At 37.6% G+C, this 22,705-nt stretch overlaps 1 protein-coding gene across 1 annotated transcript in view; it reads left to right on the forward strand.

Annotated features, from left to right (window-relative positions):
* Positions 1–22,705, forward strand: part of Dmd (dystrophin) — a 1,847,711-nt gene that overhangs the window by 1,808,121 nt on the left and 16,885 nt on the right. Inside the window, 2 exon segments of the mRNA XM_038316167.1 lie at positions 9,260–9,503; positions 10,316–10,439. Of these exon segments, the coding sequence (XP_038172095.1) occupies positions 9,260–9,503; positions 10,316–10,439 (368 nt within the window).

Raw genomic sequence — 22,705 nt, forward strand, 5'->3', positions numbered from 1 at the left:
TTCTTTATCATATGTGCTAGGTAGCATTGCCATAGAGATACTTGTAAATCACTACTAAAAAGGCCAGGTGCTTTTGCATTTCGAACTAGTAGAGGTGAGGCAATAAGTCATGCCAATTTGAGTCATCTTTTCTGTCCATTAGGTATTTAGAAAATTTGTTAAAATAAAAATTTGTATCTGGGCATCTATGTTTGTATACTTTATGTCAAAATTAATCAGCTACAACTGTGTAGTTGTAGTATGGAAGGTTGTTTTAGCTCTACAGAGAATAAGAAATTAATAATGGATGGAAACCTTTTTTTAGCATGACTGGCTACAAGAAAAAATTGTAGTGACAGAAGCCTTGTGCAATGAATTTGAATTAGTGTTCTTTAGGGAGATACCAGAGAAATACAATTTACAACATAATCAAGAATGTAAATAGATTCTCTGTGGAGTTATTGTCTGATCCCTGACATATATTCATCTGTACTGAAATTGCTCCGTGACTTCATCCTAACAATTAGAGTATCAGTAGGGTGAGATGTACAGCTTCAAGGAACTGTTATGTTAGCAGTTAGCAATAGAAATTGGTAAGCAGCTATGAAAATGAGTAAAGTGTGTGTTTGTACCAAAATATTAAAACAACTCACCTTGGGAGTCAGCACATGTTTATAACACCCGACATTTGGATGTAGAGGGAACAGAGCCAGAGTTCCAGGCCAGTTGGTACTGTATAGCAAAACATCATCTCAAAATTGACCTCTTACCTTAGAATGGAAGTTACATAGTAGTAACTTATCAGTCATTTGTAGTACCAAACATGCGTTATAAATACTGTATTTAAAAAATCTAAAGGCTAGAAGGATGGCTTAGTGGTTAAGAGGATCGAGTTCAGTTCTCAGCACCAATGTCAGGTAACTTACAACTATCTCTCACTCCAGCTCCAGGGAATCAAGTGTTGTTTTCTGATCTCCACAGGAGCCTGAACTCATGTATACATAGCCCCTCCCCTATAATTAAAAATAATAAATCTTAAAGAATTCTAGCATTATAATATACTTCAAAGATATATGAATAATTTTAACTTTGAGAACACAATGCATTGAGCTAAGGACCTTTGTTGATGAATCACTAGCAAAACTACAACCAAACAACTCTGTGACTATGATTTTCTTTGTTCTAAAACATTTGGTAATCCCCGCATTATGCCACATGCTTCTAATGCAGAAGGATTGTGAGTTCTAGGCCAGCCTGGCCTGCACATTAAGTTCTCAGGAATCCTAATCTGCATTATAAAGCCTTGTTTTAAAACCAAAACAAAGCAGAGCAAAACCCAAAACCAAAATATCACTTAAACTCATCTCCACAGGGCAGGAGAGATACTCAAGGGTTTTGGGCATTGGGTGCTCTTCTAGAGTATCTGGGTTCAATTATTGGTACCCACATGCCAGCCTACAACCATCTGTAACTCCAGTTCTAGGGAATCCTAAACCTCTTTTGGCCAGGTATACCAGGTATGCTCATGGTGTACAGATATATATACATATATATATATATATACACATATATATATATATGTATACACACACACACATATATAGGCATACACTCATACACATAATTTTTAATTTAAATGTTTTTAAAAGTCATTTCCAGTTCAACCTCATATGCTTTACTGCTTCTTGATAAATCTCCTGAATGTTTATAAATACTTTAAAAGATAATTTAGATTTAAACAATTTTGCATTTTATTTAGTTGTTAGCCAAGAAACTAATTTTTTCTGTAGGCTGTAGGGCTAGCCTGGGCTATAGAGTGAATTCTAAGATATCCATAGCTACAGAAATGAGACCTTGTAAAGAAACTTTCCTTGAGTCATGTATAACTTCAGAACTCTTGTCGCAGCAAGATACGTCACCTGAAAGCCCCAGAATTGTAAACCATACAATCAACTTGTTTACTGAACTAAGAGCTCTATGTTTATCACATTTTTATTTAGCAGAAGAATACTTGCTTGACTCATGTCACCTTGGAGTAGTAAACTAATAAAGAGAACCTTTACTATATATCTCCAAAATCCTCTAATATCCTCTGATTAAGATGAGATTAGCTCTTATATTAAGGAATCTTCCTTTGTTCCATTTATCTAGTAGCAGTTAATATATGAAATGAAAAATGAGAAAGACATAGCTGAATTTTAAAACTATATAAATGTCTCTGTGAATCAGAAATGGCAAAAAAAAAATAGTGCTAAGCAAATAGTGGAGAGCAATAAGTGAGATGAATTTGCGGCCTTCTGGCTCCTGATATCATAAAACTGTTTAAAATTCTTTCTACAAAGTGGGTTATCAGAATCAAGATGACTATTTGAAATCAGGCCTCCACAAAAATATACCTACATGTATGTATATGTGTGTGTGTGTGTGTGTGTGTGTACACATACACACTTTTATTTGAGCATGAGCATTTTGATTGCTTTACTGAATTACTACTTAAATACAGACATGAGCCTAATGCATAGACCATAGGACAATAAAGGAAGGTAGTAGGTAGGTGAGCATCGCAATTTTGAAAGCAGTATCTGAAGCAATCTACTTACTGCCTTGTGGTGAGATGGTTGATGTCTGCCTCATTCATTATAGATGGCAATAGAACATCTGGCTGTAGACTGAAATGATGAATGGGGGTAACTGCAAAACCACTCCACACAGAGAGAGAGAGAGAGAGAGAGAGAGAGAGAGAGAGAGAGAGAGAGAGAGAGAGAGAGAGGGGGGAGGGAGAGAGGGAGGGAGGGAGGGAGGGAGGGAGGGAGGGAGGGAGGGAGGGAAGGAGGGAGGGAGGGAGAGAGACAGAATGAGTTTAGAAAAAAATATAAAGGAAAACATAGACATATTTTTCAAGCATGCCTTCAAGCCAGAGTCTGAACAGAGACACCCATATGCTAAATTACAAAAAGAGAGGCTTGTGTACAACTGGAACCCAAGGAATATGTCCCCAGATGAGATAGTCTTCTATCAGTACTTTCATGACAGTGAGTGAGAACAGAACATAGTCATAACTTTGTTACATTACCCAGAAATAAATGTATAAAAACAGTGCTTCAGTGAAGAACATCATGAGTGACCCAATTTGGTAGACAGAAGCTTTAATAAAATTTTACATAAAAGTATCATCAGTTGTACCGTTTCATGGAAAAAAGTTTTCTTTAATATTTATTTATTTTATGTGTATGAGTATTTTGCTTGCATGTACATAAGGGTACCAAATGGATGCCTGGTGGCCATGGAGGCTCAGAAGAGGATGTTGGATCCCCTGAAATGGGGATTAAGGGCAGTTGTGAGCCATCATGTGGGTGCTAGGAAACAAATCTGGGTCTTAAACACTGAACCATCTCTCTAGCCTCAAAAGTAGTTTTTTGTTTTTTGTTTTGTGTGTGTGCGTGTGTGTAACTGCAAGGGAGGAGAAGGAACATTTACTGTGGAATGGGCTGTTCTGAACACGTTTAGTTTCCTAGAAACATTTAATTGATGACTTGATAAATGCTCACAAATGGGACTTAATTAATGTAGACAGCTACATACATCTGGTTCAGACCCAGAGGGACAGTGCATCTTGCTGAAAGAAAGGAAACTTAACTTCCATGAAGCTTTTATCCCTGTTCTACTAATGTAGATTGCTTTGAATCACACTTGACAGACAGCTCGTGAAGGTTGATTGCAATAGGATGTTACTCAATGCCGACTGATGATTCTATTCCTTATAAATCAAAAAGATCAAACATTGATTTCCTTCATGATTTTAACTAAATTCCTGAAAAGTTTGTGCTACTTGGTACAAGATAAGTTTATAAAAAGAATGAGCTACAAGTATATTAGGTCTTGTTTTTGTCTCATTGTGAAATCTACCTTTCTGACACTGAATTTTTAGGAAATCTTGGCATCCCCTGTTCTAATACGGAGCACAAAACATTTCCCTAATGCTCTAACTCATTCATGAGATTAGCTTACTGGATTCCCATTCAGTAGAAGACCTCCTGCTTGCTCACAGCCTGTATCTCTTTATTTATCTTGCCTGATGAAACAATATCTATGAACAGCTGAAATCTTTAATCTTATTTGCTAGGTTTTGTAACCAGAAGAAAGCTATCAAGAGTCCACCCAGTCAAGTGCCAAGTTTCCTCCTTTGTAATTGTATTTTCAGTAAATCCTAAAGCACTGGAATATTTGTATGCCGTAATATTGTGGATTAGTTATAGAGGGAAAAAATCAATAGCGATCTAAGTCTTTATGCATATAACTGCATAAATCCCCACATAAGTAGGTTATAACAGATTCAAAAGGGGAAACAAACCATTTGTATTTCAACATTGCTCTAAGAAATTGACTAGCTGAATGGAATCAGAAATTTAGTAAACTTACCTACAATGTAAACAAAATTAACGCACTCTAGTTATGGATACTGTCTTTTGAAAATCAACATGTGTGGTTTTTTTGTTGATGTTGATTTTTAAGACAAGGTTTCTCTGTGTAAAAGCCCAGGTTGTCCTGGAACTCACTTTTTAGACCAGACTGGCCTTGAACTCACAGAGGTCTGCCTGTGTCTGCCTACTGAGTGCTGGTATTAAAGGCATGTACCACCACACCTGGCCTCATACATGCATTTTTAAGTACCCATTTAAAAAGTGATTATGAACTATATAGTTAGATTATATTTGGACTAGTATCATACAGCTATTCTCTGAATAAAATATAACTGAATTAGAAACTATACTAAAATGATTAATAAAGTGGCTGGAAATATAAAATCTGTACCTCTAAATCACTATTTGTTTAATTTGAAAATCATGATCATTACAAAATAAGCAACTGAATTAAATAAAGAAATATACACATATATAAAATTTTGATGCACAGAATTGAAACTGTATCTCAAATGTGCTTATTAAAAATAGTAAAAATAAAAAATAAGCATCAATGGTGGCTCACACCTTTAATCCAGGCACTAGGGAACAAAAGCAAAATCTCTGAATTTGAGGCCATCCTAGTCTATTTAGAGAATTCCAGTCCAGCCAGGGCTACATGGCGAAGCTCTGTCTCAAACAACAACAAAAAGCATTAGAAAGCAACGAGGAAAAAGTGAAATACACAGTACTGTAAATATAAAATATTATAGATATAAGACAATAATTATGAGGAGCATTATCCCATTCCTGTGTGAAAACTCAATTATATGAACACAGTTCTTCCCAGTTTAATATCTAAATTCAATATAATTCAAACACAAAATATGATCATGGATTTTCCTAAAATATGACAATGCGATACTAAAATTACACAGAAGACCAAAGAGAATAGAATAAACTAGATAATTTTGAGGAGGAATAGAGTGGAAATGGGAAGCCATACCAGACAGCAATTGATCTGAAGCTATGCTAACCAATGGAATAGAGTAGAGAGCACAGAAACACAACTGTCTGCGGATGGACACTTGATACATTGCACAGGCAATGACAGAAATCCAACACAGTGAGTGGAGTTGTTCTGAGTGTTTATCATTGAGGGGAAAGTAAAATGAGATCATATGTTCACTTTATACACAAATTCGGAGCACGGGGACCTTGGGGGAGGGCTGGAGGGGAGGGGAGGGGAGAGGAACAGAGAAAAATGTAGAGCTTAATAAAATCAATTAAAAAAATAGATTTTGGAAAAGTTAAAGCTTCAAATTAAAAAGGTACAAAATCAATATTTTTAAAAAAGAACATGCTATTTATTTTGTGTGTGTTTTGGCGGAACGTGTTGCAATAGCACATACCCGGATGTCAGAAGGCAAGTTGTAGAAGTTCGTTCCCTCCACTATTTGAGTCCCACTGCTTGAATTCAGGTCATCAAGTTTGACTGCAAACCTTACCTGTTAAGCCATCTCTTGGAACCATGGGTTTTTTTTATATAATGTTAACTTTTATTGAAAATAGATTTTTTATACACGAAATTCTGATCAGAGTTTCTTCTCCCCCAACTCCTCTGAGATCGTCCCCACCCACCCTTTCTTTCTGTCATTAGGAAACAAACAGGCAACTACACATACACGCACACACACACACACACACACACACACACACACACACACACACACACCAGAATAGGGAAAAACTAACAAACAGGAAAAAATGAGCCAAAGGGAAAGCAGAAGAAACACATACAGACACAGACACAAACACGACCACACCAGCACACACAAAAATCTCACACAAACACAAAATTAGAAACCATAACATGTAAGTAAAAGATCTGTGAGGTTAAAAAAATGAACACAAAGCATTTTGAGACAAAAAAAAACCTTCAAAAGTACCATTGAATTTGTTTTGTATTAGCCATTTACTTCTTGGCATTGGGCCTGCCTTTAAGAGTGTTTTGTGTATCCAGTGAGACTCCATTGAAAAAAAAAAAACTATTTTTTTCCTTTGTGGCCTGTTGTCAATTGGAGATAACTCCTGGGTTAGTGATGGGTGTTTGTCCACTTCCCTGCTCAACACTAGAACCCCATCTGGCTTAAACCACTGAAGTCACTGTGGATGCTGCCACAGACTCTGCGAGTTCATATGTGTGTCAATACTATTGTATATGGAAGGCACTTTTTCCTCAGTGTCTCCTGTTCCTACTGCCTCTTTCAGTCTTCTGACTTACTCCTCCACAAAGCTTCCTGAGCCCTTGGGGAGGGGGAATTTGATAGATCCCATTTACGACTGAGTATTCCAAAGTCTCTTACTTGATGCACATTATTGAGTTTTGAGTCTCTATATTTATTTCCATGTACAGGAGAAGGAGTCTTCTCTGATGATGGCTGGGTAAAACACTGCTCTGTTGATAAAGCAAAATGTCGTTGAGTCATTTTATTGCTATGATCCTATAGCACAATCGTATTTGGTTTTCTCATGGGTTCATGGTCTATTTAGTCTTAGGTTCTTGGCCACTTGAGCAGTATCGGGCATGGGGTCAATCCTATGGAGTAAGCCTTAAATCAAATTAAATAGTCATTGGTTACTTCTACAACTTTTGTGCCACTATTACATCAGGTTATCATTCAGACAGGTCACCATTGTAGATCAAAGAGTTCGTAGTTGGGTTGTCACTTTCCTTTCTGCTTTGGTAGCATGCAGAGTATCCTTTGGTACTGTGAACACCAGTTAGTATGGGTGAAGGCTCTAGTTAGGCATCACTTTGATTTCACCATGTTTAATGTAAATCTTGTCATCAACAATAAGGCCTGACCCACAATTTTAAGTTTTATAATGTAACTCTAAGGAAAATTTTCTTAAGCCAAACATAAAAACAAGAACTGTGAAGAAATTTGTTGAAATTTATTTATTTTTTTTGTTTTTTGAGACAGGGTTTCTCTGTAGCTTTGGTGACTGTCCTGGAACTAGCTCTTGTAGACCAGGCTGGCCTCGAACTCACAAAGATCCGCCTGGCTCTGCCTCCTGAGTGCTGGGATTAAAGGCGTGTGCCACCACCTCCCAGCTTGAAATTTATTTTTATACTATAGAATGTTCACAAAATTAACTGTACACCAAAATATAGCAAGATAAGCTAAAAAAATAGCTCAGTAGTTAAGATCATTTGGTTTTGCAGAGGATTAGCTATTAACACCTGCATGGTGGCTCAATAAAGTAACATAAGTAAATGTAAAAAAAAATCATTGCATGAACTAATGTGTACTATATATATATATATATATATATATATATATATATATATTACCTTACAAAGAATAGGCATCTATACTATATCAAGAATTTTAATAGAGGAAAACAATTTACCCAGAAGTCAGATCCTGCCTACAATGCCTCAAGGTTTGCCCATGATGACTTAATACATACAGCCAGGTTTTACCCCTTTAAAAGGTTCTTCAGCCTTCCCAAAAAGCACCAGCAGCTGGGTACAATGTGTTAAAAAAAAACATGCATATGGGAGACATTTCACATTTCAGTTTCAACTGCCAGTTATGACAGAAGTTCAATTCATCAGTGATCAGAAATGTGAAGGTTAAAATGTAGTCATCAGATGGTCCAAAATGTGAATGTCTGCTAATACCAAGTTGTTTATAAGAGTGTGGCAAAAGGAACACTCCATCCACTGCTGCTGAAAGAGTAAATAGATAAAACCATTTAGGAGAGCACTTCTGCAAATCCCACATCAAGATATGTTTTATAGACTCCTTTAAACCAATATCCAAAGAAACTGCTATAAGGAAGTTCATTGCATCGTGGTTTGTAATAGTGGAAAACTGAAAGCTTGGACATATTCGAGCAACAAGATAAAACCTTAATACATAACAAATTATTATGTACCAACATGGATGCAGCTGCAAAAAAATGATGTGATGTGGAAGGCAAAAAGCACCTCATAATGGTATGTATATTCTTCAGCATAAAGTTCTTAAATGTAAGATTTAAGAACATTCAAAGTAGTGATGCTAGATTGAATTACATGAAATGACTACTTTTTTTCTAAGTAAAAAACAGGCAATAAGTGCATCTTAATTTCAAGGTAACACATGGCTACATGCATGGTATTGATGGACATAGGATTCAGTATGGCATTATTTAGTGGTGATGCTGAGGAGAGTATGCTATGGGTTTGGTAAGGTGCACTGGGGTCATTTCAGGTTTGGCTGCTGGATTTTACTTCTTAAAAAAAAATCGGAATGTGCAGGACCCTGGGTTCTATACCAGCATAATATGCATGCATGCATGCAAAAATAAAAAAATCCTCTAAAACTAAAAAGGTTTTGCAGAAATTATGGCAGGTGTTAAATTTATTTAAGCAGGATGATGAATACATGGTGTGTGTGTGTGTGTGTGTGTATGTGTGTGTGTGTGTACGCACGTGTGCATTTATTCTTGTAAATTTTTGTTGACACTTTTATTTTTTAAATTAAAGTCTGAATCGAGGCATAAAATTTTAATCTCACATTATAAAGAAATACTTAGAAAATGATGAAATCTTCTGCTGCTTACTTATCTAAACATAGCACCCGTGAGACTATTAGCATGACCTAAAAACTGAAAAACATCTCTCCTCACACACCAGTCGAAAGCTTCCAATTTTGTTTTGTTCCTTTAGCATCGGTAAGATCATCATCATACCAACCATTCATTAGTGCCTGTCTTTTGCTTGTTCTTGTTTGGTGATGGTCAGTTTCATCTGTCTGCCAGTTATATGAAATCTGGTGACGTGATTAATACTTCTTCATTTCTTTCTTACCTTCTGCTACATATAGGAATCTCCAGGCAGAGTATGATCGTCTGAAGCAGCAGCATGAGCATAAAGGCCTGTCCCCACTGCCGTCTCCTCCAGAGATGATGCCCACTTCTCCCCAGAGTCCCAGGGATGCTGAGCTCATTGCTGAGGCCAAGCTACTGCGTCAACACAAAGGACGCCTGGAAGCCAGGATGCAAATCCTGGAAGACCACAATAAGCAGCTGGAGTCTCAGTTACATAGACTGAGGCAGCTCCTGGAGCAGGTAAGCCCCCACCTCTCCACTACTGGCCAGTTACAAACTCTCACTTTCCTCTTTTAAATAAAACCAAAAGACACAACTCAGACATTTGTACTTAAACTTTAAAGTACTTGTATTTTTTTTTTTTGGTATCATTTTAATCTCCAAATATGTTTCGGCTTTTGGTTTTGTCCATTGGTTTTTGCCAAGTGGAAATGCACTTTATAGGGAAATGCCAGAAGATTTCCATTTGGTATCTGTAAATGAAGTTTTGACTGTTTAAAATGAATTTCTCTTATCTGACCGTAGTTATATTTTGTGGTAGACCTTTGGGGTTTTTCTTTTCCTAACCCTAACATAGAATTTAAAGATTTATGTCTCCACTGGGAACATAGGAGGATACAACATTAAAACAGACCCGAGCCAGGCAGGCTCCAGGTTTTCTGAGCATTTAAAATTTTAAAATAATGTTCTTTATATTGTGTTACTTATACCTCTCAAGAATATAAACTCTCCATTACCCTTGGGGTTTTTATATTTTCTCTGTTCTTACTTGGCCTTCTCAGTGTTTTAGCTTCTTAATTTGCTGACTTATATTCTTGTCCTTCCATATCTATATTTTTCTGCATTTTATAAATGCAAATGCATATCCATGAATCATATCAGCAATAAAATATCCCACATTCCCCAATTTCTGTGCAGTTTCTAAGTAGGAATGGTAATAATGTCTGAGTCCTGAATGTCTATAATCTTCCTATTTTTTGCCTATAGTGTTCTTTTAGTTTTATTGAGTTTATTGTGAAAAAACACTACTATTTTTCTGTCGCATACTTTAGCCCCAGGCTGAAGCCAAGGTGAATGGCACCACAGTGTCCTCCCCTTCGACCTCTCTGCAGAGGTCTGATAGCAGTCAGCCTATGTTGCTCCGAGTGGTTGGCAGTCAAACTTCAGAGTCTGTGGGTAAGTAACAGCTATTTCCAGAATTAGTTACTCTCAGTGTCTGAGAAAATTATAATTTCTGCTACATGTTCAAATCAGGAAGTAAATTGTCTTACATTAATATTACACATAGCTTGGAAGGCAGCTTCCTACTCTCTCAGGACAAAGCAGAGCGGCACTGTAGTTCCTGACAAAGCAAGGCTTGATGACCGCTCAATATTTATGGAGGATTCCAAAAGGTGGATTAGAGACCAAATATATCCTGAAGTGTGTGTTATATACATACAACATCCACACATATATGTTATGTATGTTATGGAACTTCTGTCACTAGTCTGCTAGCCAATAGTGAGGAGCGTTTTGATTCAAGGGGCCGAGTTTTCTTTTGGAACAGCCACAGCTGTGACCAAATGAAATGGTGGGGTTGAGAGAAGCACAGACTATTTCAGACCCTGAATGAGCGAGCAGTGGAATTAGGTGGCTATAGCTTGTTCAGATTCCCTTTTGTCTTGTGATATTTGTGCACGGCTTTTGCTTACTAATAAACGGTAAAGTAATCCTTTGACCCTTCTTTTTCAAGTAGGACTAGTACAAATGAAGGTTTAATGGTAAGAGGCTTGGCCCAATGGCAAGAAACAGCAAGCAGTATGATTAATTAAATAAACAGCTAGGACTTCAAGCAAAAGGTAGAGAGAGGTCAGTCTGCAGAGGAAAGACGGAGTCCATTAAAGGGATGGTTAGGTCATCTCATGTCAGGGAGCTTCTGAAAATCATTTCACAGGTGAGAATATCTGAAAAGACATTTCTTAAAAGATATATTCGGAAACCTGCACCTGCCCAAAGGAAAATATTTTGAGACAGATACACCAGTTAGGGTATATTTGTTTAGGCCAAGATATTTGCCTTCTGAGGGTCCACAATTGAGAGAAATGGGAGGAGCCGCCTAAGAAACCATTCCATGTAAACAGAGTTTCTAGGGCCTTGAGACTGGCTGCAATGTGTAAGAGAGAAGAAATGAAGAGAGAGTTGGTTGTCAGTATAAAGAGAAGCTTCCCCCTTCCCTCCCTCATCCCCCGCTTGCTATGGATGGAATAAAGGTCCTTGGGCATATTGTACTTCACCACAGAGCTGTACTTCCAACCCCTTTATGGTATTGTTTCTAAAAGACGTATATTGTGGTGTGTGTGTGTGTGTGTGTGTGTGTGTGTGTGTGTGTGTGTGTGTGTGTATGGGTGGATCTGCTGGAGCCGATATTCTAGGTAGCTGTGAGCCACTGACACGGTTGCTGAGAACTGAAATCTGCTCCTCTGCAAGAGCTTTAACCACAATCACGGAGCCATCTTTCTAGACCCCAGTAGTGTGACATTTGATTGGTTTTTGTCATACATTTGAGAAATGACAGACTGCTTGAATTAAAATACATGTCTGGAGATTTGAGTGCTGAAGGATAGGAGATGAGAAATCCATAAGAAAGTGTCTGGATACAATGCTTTAGGGAAGACCTCTGCTCTGTTTTCCTTCATGGTGCTATGACAAAACCCAGGAAACAAAAACAAGCTAAGGGAAGAATGGGTTTATTTCAGTTTATAGTTTACAGCCCCTCATTGAGGGAGGAGGGCAGGGCAAGAACTCAAACAGGAACTTGAAGCAGAAAGCAAACACAGTCCCAGACCCACAGTTAGCGAGAATTCTTGTAAAGACTAGGACCCTCTGGGCAAAGAATGGTGCTGCCCACAGTAGGTTGGGCCCTTATACGTCAATTAGCAGTCAGAATATCCCTGCAGAAATCCCTACTGGCCAGTCTGTCGGAGCAATCTTTCAACTGAGACTCCTCTTGTAGGTGGCCCTGAGCTGTGTCGTGGTGACAGTTACAGCTAAGTAGGATAACCTCCATTTGAGCAACCAGGGCGGTAAAGGACTGAGACATAGATATAGCTTCAGGAAAGATATCCTTAAAAGTATGAAATCTAAATGAGCCCAATGGAAATGAAAGTTAATTACTGCTGATTAAATCACAATGACTGATCGACCATTTGCAGAGAAGCAAAGTTGATCCATGAAAAGGAAGGAGAATTAGGGAAAGGGAAGGAAATTTTAGAACATTTTGTATTAGTCACTTTCCCCATTGCCGAGAGTTATACCTGATAAAAGCAGCTTAAGGGTGAAAGGGTTTGCTTGGGCTTAGTTTGAGTCTATCAGAGTGTGTGACTGCAGGAGCTCGGGACAGCTGCTTGTGTTCCATCCACAGTTAGGAAGCAGAGAGAAATGATTGCTGGTGATTAGCTCACGGTTCTCTTTTCTGTATTCAGACCAGAAACCCAGTCAATGGAAAGAGAGCACCTACGTTTGGGTCTTCCTACCTCAGTTAACTAGGTCTAAATCCTCCTCACAGACATGTCTACATATTGTCTCCTAGATGCTTCTAGAGTCTGCCCAGGTGACAATTGACCCTCACAATTCCCAAGCAGGAATGAGGGTTCAAGAGTTAGATGCATTTCTAATGGTAAGTGGTTAGTGTGGTCTTATATCCTTCATTCTTCATCATGAATGCCTGCACAGGACAGGCTTCTAAAAAGTCTCTAGTTGCTGATGGATATATGATAAAAAGAAGAGTAAATGAGGAGCTCTGGTTCGGTGTCACGAGTGGCTATGAAAGCACTTGTCAGGCAATGCTCATTGTTTTTCCTGTGCTGGTAGGCAATCATCTTCCACGGATGCCACCAGTATTTGATATATTCCCTTCTTTTCTCCTCTTTTATGAACGAGTACGCATGAATCAACCCCATGACTTTATTTCTTTTCCCTGGGTCCCACCCTCTCCTTGGGATTCCCACTACTTCCTGGAAGATCTTGATGTAATAACATACCTGTTGTACCAGACACTCTGGAGCCTGACATGGCAGGATGGATTTGAGACCTAAGTGAGCAACATAGTGACACCAAGACTTAAAACCACCAACTTCCCCACATCAGTATTAACTCGTATAGAGACTTCTTGATTGTTTATACTCCAAGCCTTGTTCAGGAATTCATGCTTGAGATAATCTGTGGGTTGGACTAAAGAGAAGCAAAGTGCCTAACTCAGACTGTAAGGGCAGAAAGGTAAGGCTGAAGGTCTGAATGACTGACAGCAGATCAGGAGATTACATTCAAGTTAGCTCTGGTGGTCTGGTGCCTCACACTTGGAATCCTAATGGCTGGGAAGCAGAGGCAGGGAGATTGCTGCAAGTTCCAGGCCAGCTAGGTCTACATAGCCTAGGCTAGCCAGGACTACAGTGAGACATTGTCCCCAAAACTGAGGTGGGTATGGGGAGAATGCGAATAGATAGTTTGCGGTCAGAGGAGTGAGACAGTGGTCATGAGAGTTAAATAGTGTGGTATTAGGAATGAACATCGTTTCCTGCGCTTCCTACATTGAAGCACTTAAGGTGTAGGTTCCCGCTCAGCTTCTAAGGGTGGTGCATGGAGACCATTGTAAAGGTTAGAGTATACAGAGCTCATGTGGGGGTGTGTCCAGGATTGAGCAATTCATCAGGAGGGTGCTGAGATCATGGGAGTGATCACGGAGATTCATAGAAGGTGACGAAAGTAGACGAGGGCTCTAAGAAGGTAAGTATGCCTGAGGAAAGAGAATAGCTGAAGAAAATTCAGTCATGGTCAAGAATCTGGAGCATGGCAGAGAGCACATCCAGGTCCAAAGAAGCCAAACCTTATAGGAATTCCAGGGTGCATTTGATCTCAAACAGAAGATATATTTGATGTTTTCCTGACTTTAATATACCTCAGTGATGTTGGGAAATCTCTGTCAGATTTTCCTTTCGCATATGAGGTCTGAATACAGCTAATGGATTGTTGGAAGTGTAAATGATAGCATAAAAAATGCTGAACACCTTTGAGAAGTCAATAAATTCTGGAAACAACTGAGCTTTAGCATCTCTGTTTCAGGGTTTTCCTTTTTTAGCCCCTTGAAGTCCTGCATGAGAAATTCATTCACATATTTTAGCATGGAGCCTCAGAACTCTGGATGCTTAGAAGCATTAATTATTTAGGTTGTCAACACGTAAGAGGCAGCATACCTGTTAAAGCACTCAAAGTCCATAGCAGGCTGTGGTTCAGATGATTTGTAAATCAGAAGTATTATGGCAGAGCTGAATACAGGGATAGAAGTGCTATATTCTAGCACCTGAATTAGGGTAAGAGGCAACTTGCCTATATAGAATTGGTAGGATATGTTATATTTGTTTTCCAAAAGAAAAGACTAAATTCAAAGTTGTTTTGTTTTTGTTGTTTTTTAGGTGTGTGTGTGTGTGTGTGTGTGTGTGTGTGTGTGTGTGTGTGTGTGTTTATTGAGCTGTGTAAGCCAATTTTAATAAAGGGGATGAGGGCAATTTTTATATTTTTGATTTTAAGTCTAGCCTTTAACAGCCGAGTCATCTCTCAAGCCCAGGAGAATTTCTTAAATGTTGGTGACAGGTATTTAAATTACTGTGATATGTGTTATTGTACTGTGAATGTTTGAGAAGTGGTAAGGATGATATTGGCTAATAGTCTAGATAAAGTATTCTTTAAATATACAGCCCCAGTGATTTTCCTTCCAGTGAAGTATAGAAGTCATGCCAACCAATCTGTCTGAAGAATTAAACTACACTTGGCCCTCCACATGTGCAAGTTCCGTACATGGATTTAAGCAAGCAAACTTAGAAATAATTGGAAGGTGCCGTTGATTTGTAATGGAACATAGATATTTTGGGGTCATTATTCCCTGAATTGAGTGATAATAATATAGCAAATAATCACACAGAATTTATGTCATAATAGGTGTTATAAGTAATGTAGAGATGATTTAAAATATATGGGAGGATGCATGTAGTTTCTATGAAAGTACTTTATGTAAGGGATTTGAATTTAAGGGATTTGGATATTAGGGATTCATGGATTTGATTTCGATGGGATACTGTATTCAAGCTACCTCAGATACAGAGTATCTCCAGATTGCATTGTACCTCTTCAGAGCTCAAAATACTAATCCCTGATAAGTCTTTTTACATTGTATGTATTCTATACAGTTGTTATGGGAGGGGATTTGCTAATAGAATTTACATTTTATTGGAAGAAACAAAGAAATATAAATTTACAAAAGTAGGGTTTTTTTTTACATTCCTGACCTCTGTATACTCATGTGTGTGCCCTCCTAACAATATCTAATAACTCCTTACTTTCTCAAACTTACTTTGCTGAAAGTATTTTCTGCTTTGTTTATTTAAAATGTCAAATGAGTCCCAAACATTAAAAATAGATTGTATTATTAATATTGGAAATTTATAAGTTTTTTCTGTTTTTTATTTATAGCAGATTTATAGCAAGTTTACCTCCATTGCTGTATATCCATTTATTTATATATCCTTCCTTATACTAATGTTTTGTTTATATTGACATCTACTTATATATCTAAGATGACATCTATACATACTCTGTTCATTTATTCACATTTTATATGAATATTTATTACGTTTAAATTGTTTGTTGGTTTATTTTATTTCATTGACCCATTTAGTGTCTTTTACACAAAATAACATTTTTATCCAAAAGACTTGAAAACATGTCTTTCAAGATGAAAGATAATTTCTTACATAACCAATATAGATTTATTACTCAAGAAATAAATTTTAGGGCCAAGACTGTAAATCACTGGTAGAGCTTTTATCTGCTATGTTCAAGACCCTGAATTCAATGCAGAACACCACAAAATCAAATCAGGAGACTGTTGCTGTCTACTCTGCAATTTCAATTGTAATACCTTCAATTCTGCCAATGACATTCTCTGCAACTATTATTATTATTATTATTCACAACCCAATGAAAGAACATGATTTCCATGCCATTGACAAGTCTCTGTAGTCTCTTCAGTCTCAAACACTTTTCCGACATCTTTACATGTTTCAAGACCAAGTGCTTGTGGAATGGTCCTTAACTGGGTGGGACCTGTGTGCTTGTTCCTTATGAGTGTCTTCTTGCTAACTATTTTATCTGAAGTTCCTATACTTTTTCCTTTTCACTCCTTTCCTGGATTCAGCCTTTTGTCATCTACTGAAATTTAAAAATTGAAATTTATGCCCTGGCAATGTTGAAGCATGCATGGACAACCCATATATGGCGATTCTGTTGAACTTGTCCATTTTGGGTTTCATAGTCTAAACTGATATCATCTACTACAGATATGCATACTGTCCTTATCGATTTATCTCTCTTTGACTTTTCTCTCTTTATGAGCCATCTTTTAGATGTTTCTAGTTACTTTGCAGCTATGCACATTATATTTTGCTATTCCTGATCTAAAGCTTGATTTGTCTATTGAATGAATTCCAAAATCTTTAGCATGGAAAGAGTGTTTATACTAACCTGAAATAGATTATCTTCTTTGCACATAATGGATCTTCCTTTGTAACTTCATCATATACTACATGGTTTTGTCATGCATTACGTCATATAATTTATTCTGCATATTATTATTAGCATTTCTTTCCTCTTAGAATACCTTAGAACTTAAACTCCTTAAATTTTGGCAGTTCCAATTTCTTGATCTTTTTCTTTCACAACTGATTATTGCCAGTGCGACAAACCTGCAATAAAGTGCTTTCTGACTTACTCTTTTGGAAATTAAGCCCAAGACATTTATTTATGTATTTATTTAGTGTGTGTGTGTATGTCCTGTCTGCATGTATGTCTTTGTGCCACTCTATTAGTAAGAGTTTCTATTGCTATGAGAAAACACCACAACCATGGCAACTATTAGAAAGGAAAACATGTATTTGGGGCTGGCTTTTAATTCAGCAGTTTCGTCCATTATCATCATGGCGGGAAGCATGGTGACACACAGGCAGACATGGTGCTGGAGAGGTAGCTGAGAGTTCAACATCTGGATCTGCACACAGCAGGAAGAGACAGTCAGCCACTGGGCCTTGCTTGAGTTTCTGAAACCTCAAAGCCCACCCCCAGTGACACACTCCCTCCATGTTCACACCCATTCCAGCAAGGCCGCATCTCTTAGTAGTGCCACTCACTATGAGCCTATAGGGGCCAACTTCCTTCAAACCACTGAAACAATATGCACATCACTCTCCTCAGAGGCTAAATTCCAGTGTTGAGTTCCCTGGAACTGGAGTTATGGACAGTTATGTACCACCATTTAGGTGCTAAGGACCAGACCTGGGTCCTCTGGAAAAGCCGTCATTGCTTTTAACTGCCAATCCATATCTCCAGCCCCAAGCATAATACACTTTTGTGTAGGCAGGGGGAGAATTCCATATATTTAATATATTTTAATTTGGATCTCTTTATCATAGTTTAAGACTAGCCAGCTAATAATGAACATCATCCTTTCATATCATAATTTATGAAAGAATATCTACGTAACATATATAAAACTGAAAGCAACTGTTTTCAATTAGGATATGAAAACACAATTGGTCCTAAATACACAGTATTAAATAAATCATTATATTTTTTCTATTGAAAAATTAGAGAGAACTAAGAAAGATGAGGCATAAGTAGCAGAGTAATAATACATGTAATTGAAAATGAGTTAAAATCCCTCCCCAAAGTGGTGAGCATATTCTTTATTAAAAAATAAATTATGTACCAGAGTACAAGTTGCAGAATGACTATATCTTGATAGTTTTAAGCAGAAGTAAATAAAACATGGTTCTGTGTTTACACAGAAAATAATCTGCCTAGATACAGGTCAAAATTATAGAATTAAGGATTCTTACCTTCATTCTACGTAGGTTGCATATGTTCTGGCTAGAACTATTTTTTTTTCAACAAGTAAACCCACTATCAGCCTTGGAAATTAGGAACAGAATATGAGTCAGGTCGGGTATCATTCATCCTAGAAATTTGAAGCCAGAATATCTTTTAGATGACTCAAAGGTGTTGGCATGGAAAGCCATGCCATTTCTGTGTTCTTAGGTTAAACCAAGTCATCACAAGTATTTTCTTCACGTTGCCAGTGATCTTAAAGTGTACTATTGTATTATAGCACATCAAGGCTTCTCTTCACAATGACCATGTCTTCCATGTCTTAAAACATTGACCTTTCAACATTTTCAGTCATTTCTAAATTTTTACTTCAAACTAAAGCTGGAGAATATTGTTAATATCTCCAAAAGAATTTCTAAGCATGCTCATGAGAATCAGTTTGGAGTAGAATCAAGTTGAATGGCTAATGTTAAGAAATTGGCATGAATTCCCTTAACCACTAGTAATATTGTGTTTGAGCAAGCCATAGTCAGTGAAGTGGGGATACTAACTGACAAAATTTCAAGTGGGCACCATTGACACTCAGTATTCATTTTCTTAGCAATAAATGAAGAAAAGAATGTTAGTTAGCAAGCTTGTCATGATTTATAATTAAAACATTTTGAGGTTGCCTTTTGTATTATAGCTGCATAGTGTATTATTAAGCAAACTGTAAATATTTCTTACTGGTCTGGCTAATGAAAACAAAGTCTATCAGTTATTTTTTAAACTTTTATTTTAGAATCGATATGTATTTACCATTATTTATGGGGTCCGGTATTAAAATTCAGTTCACATATATAAAGTAATGATCAAGTTGTGAAGTTAGCATTCCTATATCCTTAAATCTTATTCTTCTTACGTGTTGAGAACCAGCAACAGTTATTGTACGTAACCGAATATTTTCAAATTGGGCATTTCTCATTCATGTCTGTTAGTAGCTTACAGGTGTGCAGGAGCACAACTGAACCTCAGCCCTGGTTGTTTTGAGTGGAGTTCGTGAATGTTCACATTGTCTGTCATCCTCTATGGGTCATCAGGCCATTTGAGCCATGTGTTTCCTCTGTACATTAGTACAAGAAGGCAAATGCAACAACTCACAGGTGCTGTAAGCTTCTCTACACATCACATCTGTTAACATTCCATGCACCATAACAGGTCACGTGATCAAGTCTACATTCTTGAACCATGGACAAGCTCTCCTCCCAGTCTTTGGTCACTCTGTGTATACTATTAGCTGTCTTTCTGTCCTATGAGCAAACCAACCACACTGATCTTCCAGTAACTTTGTATTTGCTCATCCTCTGTCTATTGCTCTATTTTCTCATGCATCAGCAGGATTCATACCTTCAGGTCTGATTCAGTTGCATCTCCCCCTGTTCTTAGAGTGTTCATCACTCCTTTATATGCCTACATAATTATGAGTGCCTTGGATCCCTGGAGGTGTAGCTACAGATGGTTGTGAGCTGCTAACATGGATGCCTTGAACTGAATTCAGGTCTTCTGAAAGAACAAGAAGCACTCTTAACTCCTAAACTATCTCTCCAGCCCCTTAATTTTTTTGTAAAGGCATTACAAAAGAAACTTGGTCCAATATTGAACAGCACAATTCTAGTACTTTATTCTTACATTATGAATAAGCATATATTAATTGTATAGCGATGAGGTTTTTAAAAATTTTTATTATTAAAAATTTCCGCCTCCTACCCCCCTCCCATTTCCCTCCCCCTCCTCCCACTCCCCTCCCCATCCCTCTCCAATCCAAAGGGCAGTCATGGTTCCCTGCCCTGTGGGAAGTCCAAGGTCCTACCCCTCCATCCAGGTCCAGGAAGGTGTGCATCTAAACAGACTAGGCTCCCTCAAAGCCAGTACATGCAGTAGGATCAAAACCCAGTGCCATTGTCCTTGGCTTCTCAGTCAGCCCTCTTTGTCCGCCACGTTCAGAGAGTCCGATTTGATCCCATGCTTTTTCAGTCCCAGTCGAGCTGGCCTTGGTGAGCTCCCATTAGATCAGCCCCACCATCTCAGTGGGTGGGCACACCCCTCGCAGTCCTGATTTCCTTGCTCATGTTCTTTCTCCTTTAGCTCCTCATTTGGGCCTTGGGAGCTCAGTCCAGTGCTCCAATGTGGGTCTCTGTCTCTAGCTTCATCCATCGCCAGATGAAGGTTCTATGGTGATATGCAAGATATTCATCAGTATGGCTATAGGAAAGGGCCATTTCAGGCTCCCTCTCCTCAGCTGCACAAGGAACTAGCTGGTTTTTTTTTTTTTAGTTTTGTTTTTTGTTTGTTGTTTTTTGTTTTGTTTTGTTTTTTGTTTTTTGTTTTTTTTGTTTTTTGAGACAGGGTTTCTCTGTAACTTTGGAACTAGCTATTGTAGACCAGGCTACCCTCAAACTCAGAGAGATTTGCCTGCCTCTGCCTCCCAAGTGCTGGGATTAAAATTGTAACATTTTTATATATCTGAATAAAGTGTTTTGATCATATTCACATCACTCTTCTAGCTCCTTCTCCTTCTTGCTCTCCCTCTTCCCAGTCAGTGGGGTTTCATTCAGGCTTCATCTAACTGTCTCAAATTTTTCAGTATAATCTGATAGATATTAGGTGCTAAAAATTCTTCAGTTAGTCTATTTACTTCTTCCCCTGTATTTATGTGATGGACCTGATTTCAGTTCTTACAAAGAGGTGAGGTAATCCATCCTGAGAAATCTGGAGAATATTTTTAAAATCCTGCAAAAGCAGAATATTCTTGTTTATATACAATTTAGGGTGTGTTCTGTGCTCTAAACATATTAGAATGGTTATTAGATCAATACCTGAGTGCATGCATAGATCCTTGTATTCAAACCCCAATACCTCCAAAACTGTTTAAATGGATCCAATTACCACTGTCACAAAAGCTTACTATTAAAAACAAGCCAATTTTGCATTTGAACTTACTCTTCTTTGAGACAGGTAATAGTTTATCTGTAAAGATGAACTTAGCTGACACCATTAGCTTATACATTACAGTTTGATCCTTGAAGATATTCAGGAACACTACTGCCAATCACACCATTAAACTGTACCTGGGTCTTTATACCAGTACAATGAAGTTCCTAGAACTCAGGTATGATGTAATTAAACTGTCAGATATATTGACATCCATGCTGAATGTTTCCGCTCGTTCTGATTTAATCTGTAAGACAATCTGTCATGAACATGGACTTGTTGCCAATAAAAATGCCTCACCTTTCCCAGTTCAACAACAATTTTCATCAGTAATGAAGCATAAAGATGTAATTGGCCCTGCAATTGGTCAAGGTTGTGGGGTTTTTTTCTGGTAATATTTTATTCATCCCATCTTCATCAGATAGTAAGCATATTAAAATGCAGTAATAAATGAGCTAGAAATACTAAATGCCATTTTCTTCTTTTCTGAAGATAGAAACTTAAAAGTGCACATGCTTATGTGTGTCTGTGTATATGTTCACACATGTGTGCAGAGAGAAGAGAGAAAGAACAGGGAATCTAGTATCTTGGTTTACGCTTTCATGACCTTCATTCTTCTCTGTGCTTAGGATTTCAAAGAGCTTTGTTCTGGCCTGAGACTTCCAGAATCAGAGGCTTTTCTATCCATCCCAGCTTATGAACCCTTCATTCTGGGAATGGCATGCGAACTCATGTCCACCTACAATATGATTCTCTCTTAGCAAATGATCTTTCTGCTTGTGCTTTAAAAACAAGGTTAAAAACCCAGGAATGAATGCAGGATTATACTCTCAGCTGAAAATCCAAGCGTGGCATAGACCAAAGGAAATGAAAAGAATATGTAAATCATGTTATCACTACCTCCCTAGTCATTTCCAAGTCACACGTGAATCTGAGCTTTCCTTAAGCCCATTCACTATTTTTGACTTGCATGAACAAGGCCTTGCTTTCAATGGTGTTCTTAACAAATAGAGCTTCCAAAGCATTTTCATGATTGGGAGTTTAATTATCATGAAAAATAACATTGAAAGAACCATCAGAATTCAAATTAGTTTGGTTTGCACCTAAGAAAATTTCCCATTACTTAAAAATATTGTTTGAGTAGAAACAATGATCCACATACTATCAACAACAAATTTCCTATTCAAAAATGATAATGCAGTTCTAAGTAACAGAGAGTAAAGAGCATACCTCCTCAATAGACCCTGTCTACTGTCCTTAGAATACTAATAATAGTATTTATTAGTTCATGTACAGTGTTTATTCCTTTTATTACATTTGACTTTAATGTCACCTTAATGTTGTTGTTGTTGTTGTTAAAAAATAAAAGAAAGAAAGACTGGAAACCCACGTTTCTCTTTCTCCCTTATTGCCTTTATGGAGTAATTCCAATCTGCCACATTCTTATTTTTCTTTTGTGCTAAGTGTATTACAAGTGTGTAGTAATAACTGTTTTTTTAAAAGCATTCACATTTCTCAATGGACTTCAAGAAAAGATGTTTTGGTGACTTTGTGTTAAT

Source organism: Arvicola amphibius, chromosome X (assembly GCF_903992535.2).
Source record: "Arvicola amphibius chromosome X, mArvAmp1.2, whole genome shotgun sequence".
Lineage (NCBI taxonomy): Eukaryota > Metazoa > Chordata > Mammalia > Rodentia > Cricetidae > Arvicola > Arvicola amphibius.